We start from the raw sequence: 17,456 nt of genomic DNA, 5'->3' as shown, positions 1-17,456 counted from the left end.
CGCACCTACACACATCTTTTGCGACACAGGAGGGGAATTCTACAACAAGACCGTCAAGGAGCACCTGTCACGAAAGAAGGTCCACATGTATTCCACCTTCTCTCCAGTAATCAAAGCATCGCGGGCAGAATGAGTGATACACACTTTACGCGACAGAATATTCTGCTATTTTAGAGTAACCGGAAAATAGCACTTCGTTTCCGTGCTTCCCAAGATCGTGCGCGACTACAACAACACCAAACACAGGACTTTGGACATCAGCCCGTCCGAAGTGACGCCCGAAAACGAATTGGAGCTGTTCAATAAAATAAACGGGAAGCCCGTCGTACCCTCCGTGAAAAAGCAGCTGAATGTGGGGGATAAAGTGAGGGTCCTACTGTACAGAAAAGGTTTTCGTAAGAGATCGGAAGGGAGTTGGTCGCTTCAGATTTTCACCGTCTCCCGTCTGAGAGACACCTCCCCTCCCGTCGTGCACTTGGAAGATTACCGGGGTAAGGAAGTGAACGGATCTTTCTACCCGGAGGGGGTACTCGTCGTAACTCGAGATGCCAATCAGCCTTGGCCAGTAACGAAAGTGCCGAGAAATAAGAAAGTGAATGGTCAGAGCTTCTCCATGGTTCGCTGGTTCGGTTATGACAAAGAATCCCGACAGTTGGGTTCCGAACAGCGACGTAGTCAAGATTGGGAAATGACGTCAGACATCTACGTCCACCTCCTCTCGAACGCCAGCATGGATAAGTTTCCCTCGAATAAACTCAACGCCTTCACGGTAGCTTTCGATAGTCCGCTTCAGCTCTCGAATCGCTATAAAGTTGGTCTGATGGATCTCAGCATAAGCAACGAATTTTTAGATATTGGATATGAAAGGCAAGATGAGAAAATCGACGTTGCTTTCGAGGACACGGTCGAAGCCGGGAGAACTTTTCGTGTCACCTCAGATCTCGAGAGGGATTTAGGAAAAGCCCTTTCGGAACTTAACATTTCTTTCGCGTACAATAAATCGTGATACGACTTCGTCTTACCTGTGGACATGAAGGCCGTAGAAATTGGACCCTCGGCTCGCACAGGCGCTCGACACCTCCCTAGCGTCCCGCGAGGCAGGTCGTGCGGTGAAGCCTCCCAAATTGAGCGAACGCGAAGCCACCTCCATCTTATTGGAGCACGGCACACCCGTCGCTTTCGGCGACGTCACTTTGAATTCGGACACCATGTCCCTACGTATCACACTCAACAAGTATTTACAGACGCACAAGCTGAACGCCTCGCTAGAATTCGCGGATAACGTCTACTCTCTGAAAACGCCGAAAGGTTTGAATGTACCAGAACCCTTTGTCAAGCTGCTACATCTCACACCCGTCGAGGGACACGGAGAAATGCTACGCGGCGCTCTCCCCGTAGCGCGCCAATTTTCTTTCACGATCAAGATGAAAATTCCTTGATCTTTGCAAGTACATCTGCCTCCCGGCTATTATGCGACGCCGAAAGCACTTCTGGATGCGACTACCCTATCAAAAAATATCACAAGATCCCATAGGATTTTTTAATGAGACCAAATTGGTTTTTATTGGACCATTCATGACCCCAATGGGTATTTATGTGTCACCATTGAAGGGTTGAGGTGGGTCCGTATGTGAGCCCATTAAGTCACATAGCTCCCCTATTCAATATCATAAGGGCTCTGCGTACGAGGTGCGGGGACCCAATTGGTGGATCCAGAGTGGTTGCGTGTGATCTAATGGTACACATATTCTCACTGTATGTGACCTGTGGGATGGAATTTGTGGCCGAAGAGTGGTCGCGTGAGAACTGATCTTACGCATTCTCGATTATGCCCAAACTGCATGACAGCCGTAGATCCACTTGAAAAAAAGAAAAAAAAATGGTGGCTCATTGTCGCAACTACTACGTGGATATGGTCACGGGGGATGCCACAGACGTTTCTAAAGTTTGTGTGTACTTCAACGTGCGCGAAATCTCGCAAACCAAAGACTATATATAATGAACGACTAGCTTTCGGAGCAATTACCGCCTCGTGCCATGCCACCAAATTGCTCGCCTCTCTGTACGAGATCCAACCTGACATGACACCTTGTTGTTTGGAAGATTAGCACAAAACCAAAGTGATAAGACTGCTGTTATCACAGAGGTTGAAAGAAAAATATTCCATGTATAACATAAACATGTTTATTACATCGTCACTAAACAACTCTGAAATTAGATATGCTCTTTATGCACAACATAGGTACTTACCCTGTACTTATAAACATTAAAAATGAAAATGGGAGGAGTTTTGGTCAGGTACCTATCGTCAACATGTTTGAAATACTTAGGGTTTCTGGTTCTCGACGCTTACTTTTTCGGAGAAACACTAAGAGCAGGAAAAAGTTCTTCTTTGGCTTACCACGAAGCAGTATCGGTCTGGGAGAATATTTTTGACGTGAGGGCACTTGGTAAAAATTACTCATATTATTTCATTAGGGGATTACCTTCTCTCTTCCCAAATGCACTGCCAAAGGTAAGGTTTCGGGGGGAGGGGGGAACTTGAGCCCGCAAAGCTCCTGTCGCTACGCCCCTGCATCATAGCCATTTTCATTTACCATGTTTTCTGAGAAAAGATAGCAGCCTGAAAATGTTATTTACGGTGGTTTCCAATGCTTAGCTCTTTTTGACAGATAAGATTAAAAATTTGCTGGTGTACGTGTATTGGTGCTTTCTGGTAAACACTGTAAACCAGAAACCCTATATTCTGAAATTCTCCGTGTCATGAAAAAAAAGATGTATGAACATCTAGCCGTGGTGCCTTATTCGATCCGGCGAAGTGCACTTTGATTACCATTATTTTTTGAATCAACAAAACAGACAGAGGAAATTAGACAACAAAATGACACAGCAGCAATTGAACCTCTGTATGCAATAAGGGGATAAATCCAAAAATCACAAAGCGAGAAAAGGGGCCTGATCTGATTGTCCGTCCCATTGACACACATGCATTTCCCGTTTTTCACCATGCTGTAGCAGGCCAGCAAATCACAATAAGGTCCTAAATTTTCATTCACAGGTGCATACTGGTATGTAGATGTCATCACAGCAAAAATAGTAAAAAGGGGATAAGTTGACTTATCCCCTTATTGCATACAGAGGTTCAATTCCTTACTTGCAACTTAGTCGCTTTCCAAGTTATTTGGAATGTCACATATGTAAGACAGCTTCCCAGTGTTTATGAAAACACACACTTTAACATCAATCGGATCACATACACAAAGCCTGGCATTACCACTGCGGACTGCATGAATGTGTGGTAACGATGTGTTGGATACACGGACTAGCTCGCATAAAAGTAAGCAGCTGCTCTCTGCATTACATGTCACTTCTAGTACCTTTGCAATTCTACCATAGTGCTCCAGTGATGGAATGAAGACATATGATGTACAAGTTCTCGTTGGCCTCGAGTAACACTCTGCGTGGAGCGCTCTTCCACCCACTTTAAGCCTGTCATACACACAGCAGCTCCATTGCCCACTCCCAAGCTTCTCAGAAACTGCAGCGTTCTCCTCTGCTGTCAGAGGCAGCGTCGACGGACTGGATAGCACCATGTTTTTTGTGTAGTGTTGCGAAAACATGAGGGGAAAATTCTTTTTGCAAATTCTCGTGCATGCCGTCTTCGCAGATTCAGAGATTATGATTGCATAAGATAGTTGGTGAACCTTCTGCCGTAAGGAGTAGCGCTCCAGTATTTGCAAGGGCACTCCTTTCGCTGCAGTGATCAGTTTCAAAAGCCTACCGTTCATGCTTTCAAAAGGAAAACAAGAATGAGCCCATAGGGGTCCCATCTTTTTGACGCATTTGGGCAGGTGTAACAACTGATGCACATTGAAGGTCATGAACTCGTTTCCGTACAACAGCTGAGCATCACACACAAATTGTACCAAAAGTCCGTTGACACGGTCTATGTCATCTGACGATACACTTGTCCTCAGCATGGTGAACACAGACTGTGACAGAAGTTCAAAGTGGTGAAGGTATTTTGTGGGGAGCGTGCCCTTCAGTGTGACTGGTGCGTAGAATAGAAGCCAATTTTTCCATTCACTCGCTTTCCAGTCCTTCCACTCTTTCAGCGGTCGTGGAAGGCGAGTAAACGAGATTGGCGGCCTTATTGAACAAAGCGTACTCTCTATGATATGGAGTGTTTTGGGTGCCCCAATATAGCAGTCCGCAGATGTGCACTGCAGCCAGTGTTCGGTTAGTTGCCGTGTCACACCTAACAATACTGCGTGCATGTAGTCGACGGATACTCCCCAAACAATGTCAAAGTTGGGTAGGAGAGAGAGAGCTGTTGGTCCTTTTATTCCATGAGAGTCTTGTCCGCTCCTGAGTGCCTGTAATCCATCTTTTGAGGTCATCGCGGCAGTTCGTTCTCCTGGTAGCTCACCTCCCACAGGATATTTCATTGTGCCTGCAAAAAATCAGTATAATTGCTTATTACATCATTACAATTACATTGTTAAATTTGGCTTTGTCTCGGTTCACTCAGTCACACTACACATGCCACGATTTAGAACGGTTACTGCAGTTAGAATTAAAGTAGCACAGAAGTCATTTTTAACACCCAGTTTTCTTCCTATAAAACTGTTAAGTAGGCCAGTAAGATGCACCATGCGAAGTAATTTACACCACGGAATCATAATTATCGCGGAAATTGAATTTAAAATACGCCGCAAAAAAGCGACCGTTCGCAACGGTGGTGAAGAGCAGTACCAGCCTGTGATCTGCCTGGAACCTCGCGCTGACGCTATAAGGAGAACGCTCGCTGATTGGCCTAGAGAAATGTTGTCTGCTACTCCGCTGTTCGGGGTTCTGATAAAGCCTTTCTCCTTGCTCGGTAATGCTTCGGCCGCTCCTTCTATCCCCAATTCTCCGGGAGAACTGGCAAAACAGGTTTACGGCGGCAAAGGGAAAAGGCGCTGACCCCCACTGACTGGCGAACCAGAACGAGTTCTGCTAACACCGTCATCGGTGACGTGGCATCATACCTCCTCATCCTCGTTATAGCTGGAGTGGCGAGTTAAGGTTGAACGCGCGGAGCTATGTTTATGGGAGTTTTTTTCTGGGAAACAAATTGCACACATCAAAACCTTTCGCGCTATTCGGTATAATGACACACACACTTTCATCAGATGTCTTAATCTGAAATTTTTTTGGATGGCCTTCTGTACTCCTTTAAGCATACTGGTATGTTAGGACTCCTAAATACCAGGACCCCTATAATATATGCAAATAGGAAGGAGCTATGCAAGCGTAGCTCCTTCCTAGCAGTAAGTCAGCAAGTATCTCTGCCGACTCTCTGTTTATTCACTGTCTCTTATTCATCTTTGCGCATGTGGCACTATGACTGAGATTTCTCATTTTCGCCATGCGATATTGTCTGTAAGGAAGAAAGTGAGATTGATGAAGATGGATCAGTGAAGATGCTTTTACTTATGTCAACAGATGAGTTGTGTATAGCTAATGAATTAAATGGCAGAGCTCCTTACCTTTGACAGTCTGTCCCTGATGGAGGCACCAGGTGCATCCAAAACGGCCGTTGAACTGCTTTGCATTTGTCACGGCAGCCCTTGCAGGTGAATCAAAACACCCATAGAGAACGTGCACAGTTGAGACCACGGGACGACCTGCCCATTTCCACGTCAGTTTGGGCACAACGTTTGCGACGTCAGCAAATTTCTTGATAAGGAGCTCCATGCTGGGATGTTTTTTCCCAAACCATAGTCCACACAATATGACATTCTGCCATCTCAACTTCGCAGGAAGCTCGTTCAGGACTGCGAGAATAGGCCAAATGGAGAACCTTGTAGACTTGAAAGTAGGACTACCGTCCGTGTTGACCAGAAGTGTAAGATCATGCAGCCCAACCTTGCCTTTTCGTAGCAGTGCTTGGAAAATTCGTCCATCTCCAATATCGTCCATGGTGTGCTTGCAGGACGATCGTCTTTCCAACATTTGTGCCACTTCACGAGAAAAAATTCGCAGCATGCTTTTCACCTGTGCACCAATGTCCAAAATCGTAAATAAGCCACTGGTTAGAGATGCAATGTTGTTTTCGTTGTTGCACTCCGGACATCTCTTGACTTCTTTACCGATGGGTCGTGTCTGACGTTCCCCAAGGTAGGCAAAGCACTGTTGACAGTAAAAATGGTAAGTGTGTCCTGAGACTTTCCAGAGCTTTCGAAAATGATACGCTGAAGTTGGAAGGCCCCATTTTGCTCCCATTAGTGTGGCCAAAAGCTGTACCAGACCATCTAATTGCTGCCACGTAATACTGAAGGCTGATACGTACAACATCACGAGCACAATCACCTCAGCTTTCGTGAAACTCGAATTCGGTTCAAACTTTTCATTTGAGAGGTCATGCAGTTGGTCAAAGCAAGGGTCAGCGTCCTGGGCATCGTCTTCTGCCTCCGCTGCCACTTCTTCACCATCTGATTCTTCCCGGACAGTTTCCTCCTCTCCTCCATCATCCGAAAGCACTCCGGATTCTGATTCCGTGTCGTCGGATTCTGATTCGCGTCCTGGTTCGATTGGTGCAGCACAGATGTCGACATCAAAACATGGACTCCCTTCCACGCTGCGTTCATCAGTTTCCACGAGTTCAGCTGTCGGCACGTGAAACGCGTTTTCTGTGGCTGAACATTCACCTTCGGAGGCAGTTGTTTCGGCGACCCCACCTTGTACTCCTGCAGTCGATGCTGCTATTCCATCTCGACGCGCTCGACGTGGCACTACGAAGGGTTGGCCAGGTTCCAGATACCTCTTCCTTGTGATAAACTCATCCATTTTCACCAAAAAGCACGTGTTGCATACCTACTACGGTCGGAAAAGCACCGTATTACCGGCAGGTACAAAGCTTGCGCAGGAGGACAGAGTGCGTCGCCATTGCCGGAAGCGGAAGTTCGACATTTTTAATTTTCTTTTAAACATTGTCCTCTCTTTTCATGTTTATATTATATGCAGCTATAACAGGCTTTAATAACATTTTCTATAACGAAGACAATCAGAATGTTGCACACACAGCACTTGTAAACTCGTAGCCGATCCAAGACAAGCTTATATCCAATCCGACACTATCTCACACGTTGTTTGAACGTTTGAGCGAGACGCCGGTTTGTTGTGTCGTAACCCGCCTGACGCTGCTGCGTTTGAGCGCGGTAGATGTACGAGGGCTTCATTCTCCGATCGATCCTGTATTGGGGCAACCTCAGGTTGTTCCCTCACACGTCCAAGATGGTACTGCCTCAGTGTGCATGGTTCGCGTACGTCCGCTTCATCGCAGATCAAAAGCGCTGCATCGTGCCCGTACAAGACATCAGTCAGTTCAAGCCAGAGCGGTTAGACGATTTCGACAAAACGCGTCCTTATTCGGTGCAGTGGACGTCGCTTATGAAGCCTCAGGAAAATGGTCGTTATCGAGCACAGATACTGGGACTCGCAGGTAATTTCTTTGTTTCTGTGCACCTGTAACTTTCGCTACACCGAGACGCCTCTCTTACAGAAACGAAAGAAGAGGCAGAGGCGCTGAGAAAGAAGCGAATCCCAGTTCCTCCGCTAAGAATGGGTAGCGAGCTTGATGTAGACGAAGAATCATCAGAAGACGAAAGTGCAAAACCCAAACAGGTGGGCCAATTTCCATCACCATATACTTCATTGCGGTCGATAGCGCAAGATTATCAAACGACGAATGGGTGGCCCACAAGAAAGTTAGTTTGTTGTGTGCTCCGCTTTAAGACTATGCGCCAACAGATTCCGTCAATATATACTCGGACGTGATACACTTTCATGCGCTTCTTGCTCTGATTTGCTTATCTCTGTGGTGATTATACTATAGCCACCCCTGCTTCAGTTTTCCATGCCTGCGTGACCACAAATCTTCATCAGACAATAATTTAGACTGTTTGACACCAAACATTACACCTCTGAGCTTTATGATGGTGTGCTGGCTTGGGCGTCACCAATAGCCTCTCGATATCACTGCGATGCCACTTATGGTATGCTCTCTATTTTGCAGTCAGACATGCACTGTCCCCCTGATGTCTATCTCATGCTCAAATCATTCTAAGCTCCATAAAATGTATTCTTGGCGATTCTCTCAATCATTTCTCACGGCGTCTGTACCTTTTTGTGAGGTTACATCATGTGTGCTATAGTTTGGGTCCATGGGATCCTCTTTGCCTGGATACGATGGCAAAAATTCAACTTTTTTCTCGCAGTGAATTTTGGTCCTTTGGTGAATTTGGAACTTTTCCTTTGTTAACCTATATGTGGGATTAGCTTGCAAAAGTTATCAAATACAAAAATTCCCAGGGTTTTTGCGCCCAACGGGGACAACCAGCACAGTTACAAATGAGTGTTTGGTCCAGCGGACGAGGGTTAATATCGTTCACATAACATACGGGGTGTTCGGTGAGAAAGTGTCATTGAATTTCTAGAAATAGGTTTTACTTAAGAAAATTATGAAACTACTTGGAATACACACACAAAGACTTTTGGTACAGATTGAGGCAGTTTGCATTCGCATCACGCATTAATTATGCTAATTTTGCTAATAGAACTCTAAAATTAGCCAAGCAGAGGTAACGTTTTTCTTGACGAATTCCGAAGCCGATGACCATAGTACACTATTCCAATCGAAATCACAGTTTTTTCTAAACAAAATTGATAGCCGCCAAACCGTCACTTGGAGAGGCGTGGTCGATGAAATTTGTGTTTGCGTAAGTGCTGGCTCTGCCTTTATCGAGTCAAAGTGGAAACAGCCACACCCGATCGAGGGCATTACCGCAGTAACCAACGTTGTCGGTGGCTGGGAATTGACAGCATGCACGTTGATAAAGGCAGGAGCTGTGATTATGTCCTTGCTTGCGTAGGAGGGAGGGCATCTGGATGGAGCGAAAAGTTCCTCAAACACAAATTTCATCGACCACGCCTCGCCAAGTGACGGTTTTGCGGCTATCAATTTTTTTAGAAATCTTCAGAAAAAGAAAACTGATTTCGATTGGAATAGTGTGCTATGGTCATCGGCTTCCAAATTCGTCAAGAAAAATGTTACCTTTGCTTGGTTAATTTTAGAGTTCAATTAGCAAAATTAGCTTAATTAATGCGTGATGCGAATGCAAACTGCCTCAATCTGTAGCAAAAGCCTCTGTGTGTGTATTCCAAGTAGTTTCATAATTTTCTTAAGCAAAACCTATTTCTAAAAATTCAATGACACTTTCTCACCGGACACCCTGTATATGGCGAACATAATCATTGGCCAGGTCATGATTACAGCATAGAATGTCAGCTTGCAGGACATTGACCAGTAAGGAATGCATACCTAACACTTGTGGGAAACTAGTTAAATACAATAAACCAGTCATTTGAATGAGATCAGAAAATTAATAAAATTAGAAACATGTGTTACTTGCAGCATCCAAAAGATGTGCAGAAAAAGGCACAAGCCGTGAAGAGGAAGCTTGAAAGTGACCTCGCAGCGGAGAGCAAACGACGCTATGACACTTCGACATCAGAAGAAGATGAGGGACTTGTTGCAGAACGCGAACTAAAGCTGACTGAAAAGCATGCAGGAATACTCGAGAAGCAAGTAGAAGCACTCGAAGAGAAAGTAGGAGCACTCGAGAAGCAAGTAGCAAAACACAAGAAGCAAGCAGAAGTCGACAAGAAGCAAGTAGAAACACTTGAGGAGCTTATTGAAAAGCTACGACGACAAAATGATCAGCTGCAAGCAGCTCTCACGTCCCAGCTGTTAGGTTGGTCGGTTGTCCTTATTGTGTGTATACAAGGTGTTTCCTCTAACGTGTCCCAAAACTATATTTAAAGTGAGCAATAAAAAAAACAGGTTCTACTTTTCTGCTAGAATTAGAAACTTTGTTTATAATTAGTAGGTGACAGTTTTGACGTAGCACCTGATTGTAACTCAAGTAGCAGAAATATAGCACTTGTTTTTGTTTTATCGCTTTCTTTAAATATAATTTCGGGACACGTTAAAGCAATCACCCTGTATATGGGATATTTCACAATTCTTCCTCTTTCCCATCACATAAATAATAATTGTTCTTTCTTGTTTTTGTTCTGGACATTTCTTTCAGAGAAGGCAGTCCCTGATGCAGGACGTGCAAGTATCGCAGGAACCGCAGCCGATGCCATGAACGAGGTAAGTAAACTACCACTATGGCATCATGAATAATTAAGCACAGCCTACACATGAATTACTTTCAATGATTTGTTCAGACTCTGCGGCATGAAGGGCTTACGTCGACTCCTGACAGCAAAGAGAGCTCTACTTCTGTCTCACGCCAGAGCCCTGCGGCAGACGACTGGCTTGAAGAAACATCAGACTCACCTCTGCATACCGACGAAAGTGGCGACAGCGCATCAACTTTGAGACCGGGAAGCCCATTAACCGCACAAACGTTTCATGTTGAAAACAAAAAGGTAAATAATATGTATGTTTTGTCTTATGTGTGCTACCACTAACAGCTCAAAGCATACTTAATAACACAGAAAGGCTCATTTTCGAACACGATTAGAGCCACTGTAGCCCAGTTTGATGAATGGTTATTCAATAATGTGATAGAACAGGTCATCGTCATGGGCTTTGGTCAATAAACATTCACCAAAGACAGCTAGGGGTGCTCAAACCTTGCTGGAAACAAGGCCACGGTGACCTTGCTTGAGTGTTATTATTATGTATGCTGGGCGCTGTACTGCACCCACTGCTAAATTATGCCGACTTGTCGTATTATGCTGATGTTCCGTACCATATGATACGAGATTGTACATTTCACAAAAATTGCAGAACACTGCAGTTTTGCATTTACCGTTTCCCAGCCAGCATTTGGGTAACAGTTGCCAACAATGCTCCAAAAGCCGGAGTAGCCGAAACAGTAGAGAACTCCGACGTAACATAACAAAAGGACACAATGGCAATTATGGCAATGACAATTATTAAAAGGTGCCTGTGGCGTTAAGTCAGAAGGTGTGGGTTCGGTTCCCACCTTGGGCACCTTTTTGATTCGTGCAGTTACTGACCTGCAAATAGCGGTTTTCGGGTTAGGTTCACTTCAACTCACTGGTTCTAAGTGTACAAGGTGTCTGACGAAAATCCCTGTCTTGAATAAGCTAAACGGCTGGTGCCAAGAAATATTCTCTTCTGCGTTGACATCAATGGGTCACCGGCTGCAAGCTACCCAATGATTCTTTATATTTGCTCGTTAATGAATAAAACCTTTTGGATTTCCCATCTGATGGCCTCGATACATCTTCCGCATGGAAGAGCCCCTTCAACAGTTATATAGGGTGTTTCACCTAATGTGACATGAAACTTTAAAGAGAGCGATAAAAGAAAGACGAGCGCTACTTCTCTGCTACTCGAGTTACAAACAGCGGGTACGTCATTCGTAGCACCTGTTTTTAACTCAAGTAGCAGAAAACTAGCACTCGCTTTTCTTTTATCGCTCTATTTTTAAAAAATTCGTATCACGTAAGGTGGAACGCCCTGTATTTCAGACTCACGTTTGGTGTCTTGGTGACCCATTGACACAAACTGAGAAAGTATTTTGCTAGCTCCAGCCACCTTCAAATTATCCAGGTGGGGAATTTTCGTGAAACACCTTGTTTGCAGGTCGTGGTATTCTGCAACCAGAGCTGTTCCTTGACAAATGGAAGCAAATGCCACCCCAGGTCCCTTCCCCTGCAGGGATTTTCAGATGGGTTGTAGTGCAAGTTATGGCATATGGGAAGGGTGAGGGGGACGGTACGGGCATGGGCAAAAGTTGGTCACTGAACAGAGTTGACTGTAGGTATATGTTGTCCGCGGTAAGTGCATAATTTTTGGATCTTTGCACTAGATACACCTAGGGAACGGCATCTGGATGGCAGTGGAGAAATTTAACCACATCATTGCGTTCGGAGACGAGAAAAAGGCACTAAGGGAGGCGGCTATCTCCCTTTTTTCAACTGCTGGCTTGCTCAACAAGAGTATCACGGGACTTCCATCAAATAGGCTCATAGCCAGCGGAGCTGAGGGGAAAGATGCTGTTGACACCAACAAGCTTGTGGCCCTGTACAGTAAGTGTCATGGCTTGTTTTTGTTTCTGCGTGGAAGTAACACACTTTACTTTTTAACCGTTACAGATTTTTTGAAAAATACTCTGAAAAACATTCCCTGAAGAGGACCCGAAATGAGCAGCAGGTGTTCGTCCGCAGCGTTCTTCGGTCCAAAATTCGTGACATTGCAAAAACTTACAAGATCCAAAAGATGCGAGAAGCCTTGGTTAGTGTTTAAAAACAAAGCAGTGTCGCCTTTTGTTTACTGGGGCTTATCGACACACGTTCTGTACTTCACAGAAAAATGCAACACATTGAAGATGAACATCCACGTCATCAAGTCCATTCCAGTTGCCTTCCCATTCAACATATGGTGCTGAACCTTCATTTGGTCTTGTGGGTGGCCCAACGGACATTGCTAGGGTGACGGACGGCACAAGCAGTATTGCCAGCGTGGGTGTAGGTGATCTTTGCCTTGAGTCAACACCAAGTAATTACCCCACTGTTTCACGAGGATAAGGCTCCTTACAAGGTGTTTTCGCTCGCAGGCCCCTGTACGCCCTGTTTAACGGTCAGCTCCAAGGGTCCGCGAGCCTGTGAAACCGATGCAATACTCTCAAAGCACAACTCCAGCCGTGGCCTAAATGGCCATTCATTCCCGTCATTTCACGGTCGTCTAGGTATAAAAAGATGTTATTGGTACCGAAACAGTACATGGGTGCAGCCATTTTGAATTTTGTGACGTCACCACGTGCTTGGCTTGTTTGTGAATTCAACGGTGGCTTGAGTGTGTATCATGTGTTGTTATGGTCTTGTGACACACAAGCCTGCCTGAAGCCACGCACGCAAAAAAAAGCCAAGCACATGGTGACGTCACGCGATCCAAAAGGCTGCCCCCATATACTGCTCAGTATGAATAATCTGTTTGTTAGACCTAACCGACAGTGAAATGACGAGAATGAAGGGTCATCTAGGACACAGTTATAGGTGAACTTCAAGAATATTGCATCAATTTCACTGGTTTGCAAACCATGGAGCTGACATTTAACCGTTCTACTCTGTCACCAGGATTCAGGGCCCCTGTGCTTCCTATAAGCATTTTACTGCTGTGCCGGAATAAGGCGCACTGTCACAACAAGCCATTTTACAATGTCAGTGTTTGTTTTAGGAGCCGCTAAGCACGTCTGACTGTTTGGCGGAATGGGACTCGGTGCCCAACGAGTATCACATTTACCTTACATTTTTTTACTGTTCGCTTTAGTAGTTTCCCAACTAAGAGTTTTACTTTTACTAACTCATAGTTTTACTTTTTTGGCAGGCTTGATATCACAACTAGTCATTTACATTTGTACTGTTCGTTTTGGTATTCTGTCAGCAAGTCTGACTGTTTTGCTAGTCACAATAAATATTTTTGTAACATTGAACTTTGCTGTCACTTGTCTTTCGATTCAGCTAGTGCGGATATTCAGGCTCAGTATCACGAGCTGGAACCTCATAGGTAGTCATCAAACAGGATCTAATGAGACCTATACTAATGGGGTCACTATGAAATCCAATGTGATCTGTCGAATGGGATCCACTCCATGTGATCTACCCAGACCTCCAAGATCCTATAGGACGCCATTGTATGGGGTCGAATTGGATTCCACCAATTGGACCCAGTACCTTGTTCACATTGGAGCGGGTTTTGATGGGTCACACATGTGGTGCTTTTTTAATAGGGTAACCAGGGCGTAGGCGAACGAGCGCGCTTCAGCTTTGACGGAACCGAACAGAAATGTAAAATTCGGCTTCCTGAGGGCACCTCCACTTTAAGATTTTCCGAGTACCTGGCCGTGCTTTTTTGCTTCGAATCGCGTACCGTGTTCATGGGGGAGGAGGATGCCACAACGAGGATGTACTCCTGGAACCCCGGTTTCACATCATAATCGTCTACACGAATATTGTGGAACCCACATACGTGGGGAGCGGGAAAAAAACGATATTAAAAATACAACCCTTTTATTACGGGAAAGACAAGCACGTCGTCACCTACACGTTAGATAACAACCAGTATTTTAACGTGTCTCAATTCGAAATTCCCTCAGTGACGATCGTTCTCGCGGACGAAACGGGAAGGCGTTTACCGTTGCGGTCCAAAGGCAGAACCAATTGAACGTTGCATTTCAAATATGTACCGTAATTCCCCCAAAATAATTCCGGTGTACACTGGACCCCTTTTCCAATGAGGGGGCGGTGTGTTGAGCAACATATCCAAGTTTATCGTTCCCATCTGGCAACAAATAAAACAGATCGCCAAGAGAACATGGAAGCGCTTGGCGCGGAATTTGGCCGACGGCGAAGGAATATCGCGCGCAGTAAAAAAGACGGCCATAGCAATGGGGAGAGACGTGCTGGATTCCATGGAGGGCTCTGGAAACAACAATGGAAAGGAACGTCGCAAAAGACAACAAAAGGCGCCGACGCACGACGCACCTGCAGATATCTTTGGTACGCCACGAAAGTCACACATCCGCTTTGTGCTCCGACCGATCATGACGTCAACGAAAGACAAAAAACAGTCGCCGCTCTGTCTCACGAGTGATGTGATGATATTCGAACGCCCTTCCATTCAATATGGTGTGCAAGATACTTCGTACCAACTCTTTTATCCGATCAACGGGGTAAATGATACAGTGATCGAATTTTCTATTCAAAATTTGCAAAGGGCACACTTGGATCTCTGCGGCAGCTTCGTGTCTTTGACCGCGCGCATTGTTCGCGATGACGGGGGAGAAATGGACGACAAAGAAGATGTCGTTTTCCCAACAAACCACCTGTTGAGCGGCATGTTTAAGACGGTCACCGTTTATGCGAACAGCAAGCTCGTCAGTTTCAACGAGTTGTATGCCTACAGGAGTATTCCGGACGTCGTGCTTCATTCCACGCCCCTGGCTCAAGAAACAGTGCACTCGGCTGGACTCTATGTTGAGGACGACGAACATTTCAGGAACGATTACGGCGTCTCGGCTCGCGGTCCGAAACAACGTTACGAAGCAACAAAGGGTGGAAAATACTTTAACCTGGTCCGACAGATCAATACCGACTTGTTTCAACGCCGCGCCTGATGGTACCTGCCGTCGAAATTCGCGACGTTTTTCTGTTAAACAACAACGAATTTAAACTAATATCGGTCCCCAACGACAAGAAAACGTACAATTACGAGGTGGACATTAAAGAAATGACGTTACACTTGAAAAAGATGACGCTTGCACCTTCCCTGTTTTTGGAATACGAGCCAGACCACGCCGGCCATCTACATGTTACGCGGATTGGAAACCAAAGTGCGGAGTTTGAATGCCGGGAGCTTGGACGCTCATGAAAACGTTTACCCCGAAAGGGTACCTTCCAAATTATGCATCGCCCTGCTCGCCACGTCCGACTTTCTCGGCGCCATCCAATCGACCCCTACAATTTCCGCCATTACGACCTGTCTCATTCGATGCTCTCCGTGGACGGCCAGCAAGTGCGAGCCGAGTGCGACTTTAACAACGACTGGGAACAACAACATGAACAACAAGAACTGGGTGAAAAACATTTCAAGTACAGCTAAGACCGATTTAAAACGAACGGGTTCCTTCTCTACTTCAACTTGGACATGGACCAGTGTTCTTCTCCTTCGCATTTGAACGAGTGGCGAGAAGGAAATGTTCACCTGCAATTACGCTTCGCTAAAGTCCTTCCACACGCGGTCACCGTCCCCTTGATTTCCGAGTGTCCCAAGGTCATGTGCGTCGACAAGGACCGCACGGTCACCTTCCCATAGAAAAGATGTACGAGAGCGACATCTTGGAACTCATGTCCCTGACCCCCCTTGCCTTCATCTATGCTGAGAGGTATTTGCGCTTCGGAAGAAGCCTTCGTCTTACGCAAGCCCGGCTATTTGATCATCAATACGGAAGAGCGAAGAAAGCGCGGCCAGCACTGGGTGCTCTACCTGAAAAACTACGACGGGTCTACCGTGTTTTTCGACAGCTAGGGACTTCCCCCCCCCATCGAAGCAAACCTTCAAAGGACTTTACCTGCAGTGGACGAGTATAACGACAAGTGTATTCAATCACCTTTTTCGCCTTACTGCGGGCTTTTTTTGTATCTACGTAGCCACGTGCCTGTCGAAACGCTACAGCTTGAATAATTGTGTATCCATGTTTTCCTGTAACCTAGAAGAGATTGACGAAACAATAAAACGTCTCCTCATGACGTCATTTCGTAAAATAGTCTATTTTTTTCATGACATACACAAGACGCTTGCGAGACGATCTTCCAACGTGCTGACCCGCCGCTCGTCGTCGCCGGTCATCGTGACGTTGAGGGATGTGTGGAAAAGCGACGGACGATAGGTCGGTTGAAACCAGCGTTGATCAGACACGGGTCGACTGTCTCTCTTCGCCTATACTTTTCCAACAGCTCGAGCTTGTAATCTACGAAACGCTTCATTTTCTTTGCAATCTTCCCACTGATGGTGAACAGGCGTGAGGGTATCGTCTTGAGAATTGAGCGAAAGTCACTCTCGCAGCTATGGCCATGAATATAATCACGTAATCGCAGCAAGTCGCAATACATTCGCGTTTGCACAAAGGTTGCAAACCGCTGCTCGGGCGTCATGACTGACACGGAATGAGAGTATATATACGAAACCTTTTTTATTTATTGTGAGAGGTTATACATGAATTAGGCTCCATGAATTAGCTTTGGTTTCGTAGCCGGGAAGACAGCCCAAATAGGTACGAAGGCTCGAGTCTAACCAAAGGCTTGGGTTTCTCGACCAGAGTCCACTGCAATGACATGTGGTCAGCAGATCGTCAGTTGATTGATTCAGAGGAGGCTTGAAGGTTAGGACCAGGGGTAGATCTCCCGTCAGTATCCATTCATAATCTGCACAAAAGGAGTGTGAGAAACACGTGTTTTTTACCTTATACACATGTACAATCTTCTTCAGTCACAGAGTGACACTGATGGTCCATCTTCTCCATCTTCCTTCAATAGTCGAAGTCCTTCGCAACGTACGTCGAACGGTACCGTCCGACAGCCGAGAAACGGGCGAATCAAGCGGTCTGTACAATGCTTTTGCAAAAAAAAAAATTGTGAACGATTATAGAACGTATTAAAAATAACGAGGAAGCGTACCTTTGGACCACAATCCGCCGCAGTTGGTGCAGAAGAAGCGGACGTTGCCGATCTCCCGAAATATGTGAGGCGGGAGAAAGCCGACTTCACGTGCAGCAAAAGTGTTGTACACTGGAAACGAAACTCTTCAAACATTTCGATGATAACGTCATGGGTATTACTTACGAGGATCTACCAAGGTGATCATGATGTCA

The 17,456-nt window shown here is 45.6% G+C and overlaps 2 protein-coding genes across 2 annotated transcripts; one reads left to right on the top strand and one right to left on the bottom strand.

The window, feature by feature from the left end:
* Window positions 1–2,502: 2,502 nt before the first annotated feature.
* LOC135387052 (uncharacterized) lies at window positions 2,503–6,921 on the bottom strand. Its single transcript, XM_064616467.1, has 2 exons — window positions 5,532–6,921; window positions 2,503–4,453 (listed from the first exon to the last, which is right to left on the bottom strand). The coding sequence occupies exons 1-2, from the start codon at window positions 6,829–6,831 to the stop codon at window positions 3,162–3,164; spliced, it is 2,592 nt and encodes an 863-aa protein (XP_064472537.1). The 5' UTR covers window positions 6,832–6,921; the 3' UTR covers window positions 2,503–3,161.
* Window positions 6,922–9,442: 2,521 nt separating this feature from the next.
* Window positions 9,443–12,967, top strand: LOC135389447 (uncharacterized). The gene is made up of 6 exons (XM_064619495.1): window positions 9,443–9,797; window positions 10,137–10,201; window positions 10,279–10,482; window positions 11,898–12,117; window positions 12,184–12,322; window positions 12,397–12,967. Exons 1-5 carry the CDS (start codon window positions 9,443–9,445, stop codon window positions 12,216–12,218), a joined length of 879 nt encoding a protein of 292 aa, XP_064475565.1. The 3' UTR covers window positions 12,219–12,322; window positions 12,397–12,967.
* The last annotated feature ends 4,489 nt before the right edge of the window (window positions 12,968–17,456 follow it).

This window comes from Ornithodoros turicata, chromosome 3 (genome assembly GCF_037126465.1).
Source record: "Ornithodoros turicata isolate Travis chromosome 3, ASM3712646v1, whole genome shotgun sequence".
In the NCBI taxonomy this organism is placed as follows: domain Eukaryota; kingdom Metazoa; phylum Arthropoda; class Arachnida; order Ixodida; family Argasidae; genus Ornithodoros; species Ornithodoros turicata.
This window is presented reverse-complemented; position numbering and strand designations above follow the sequence as displayed.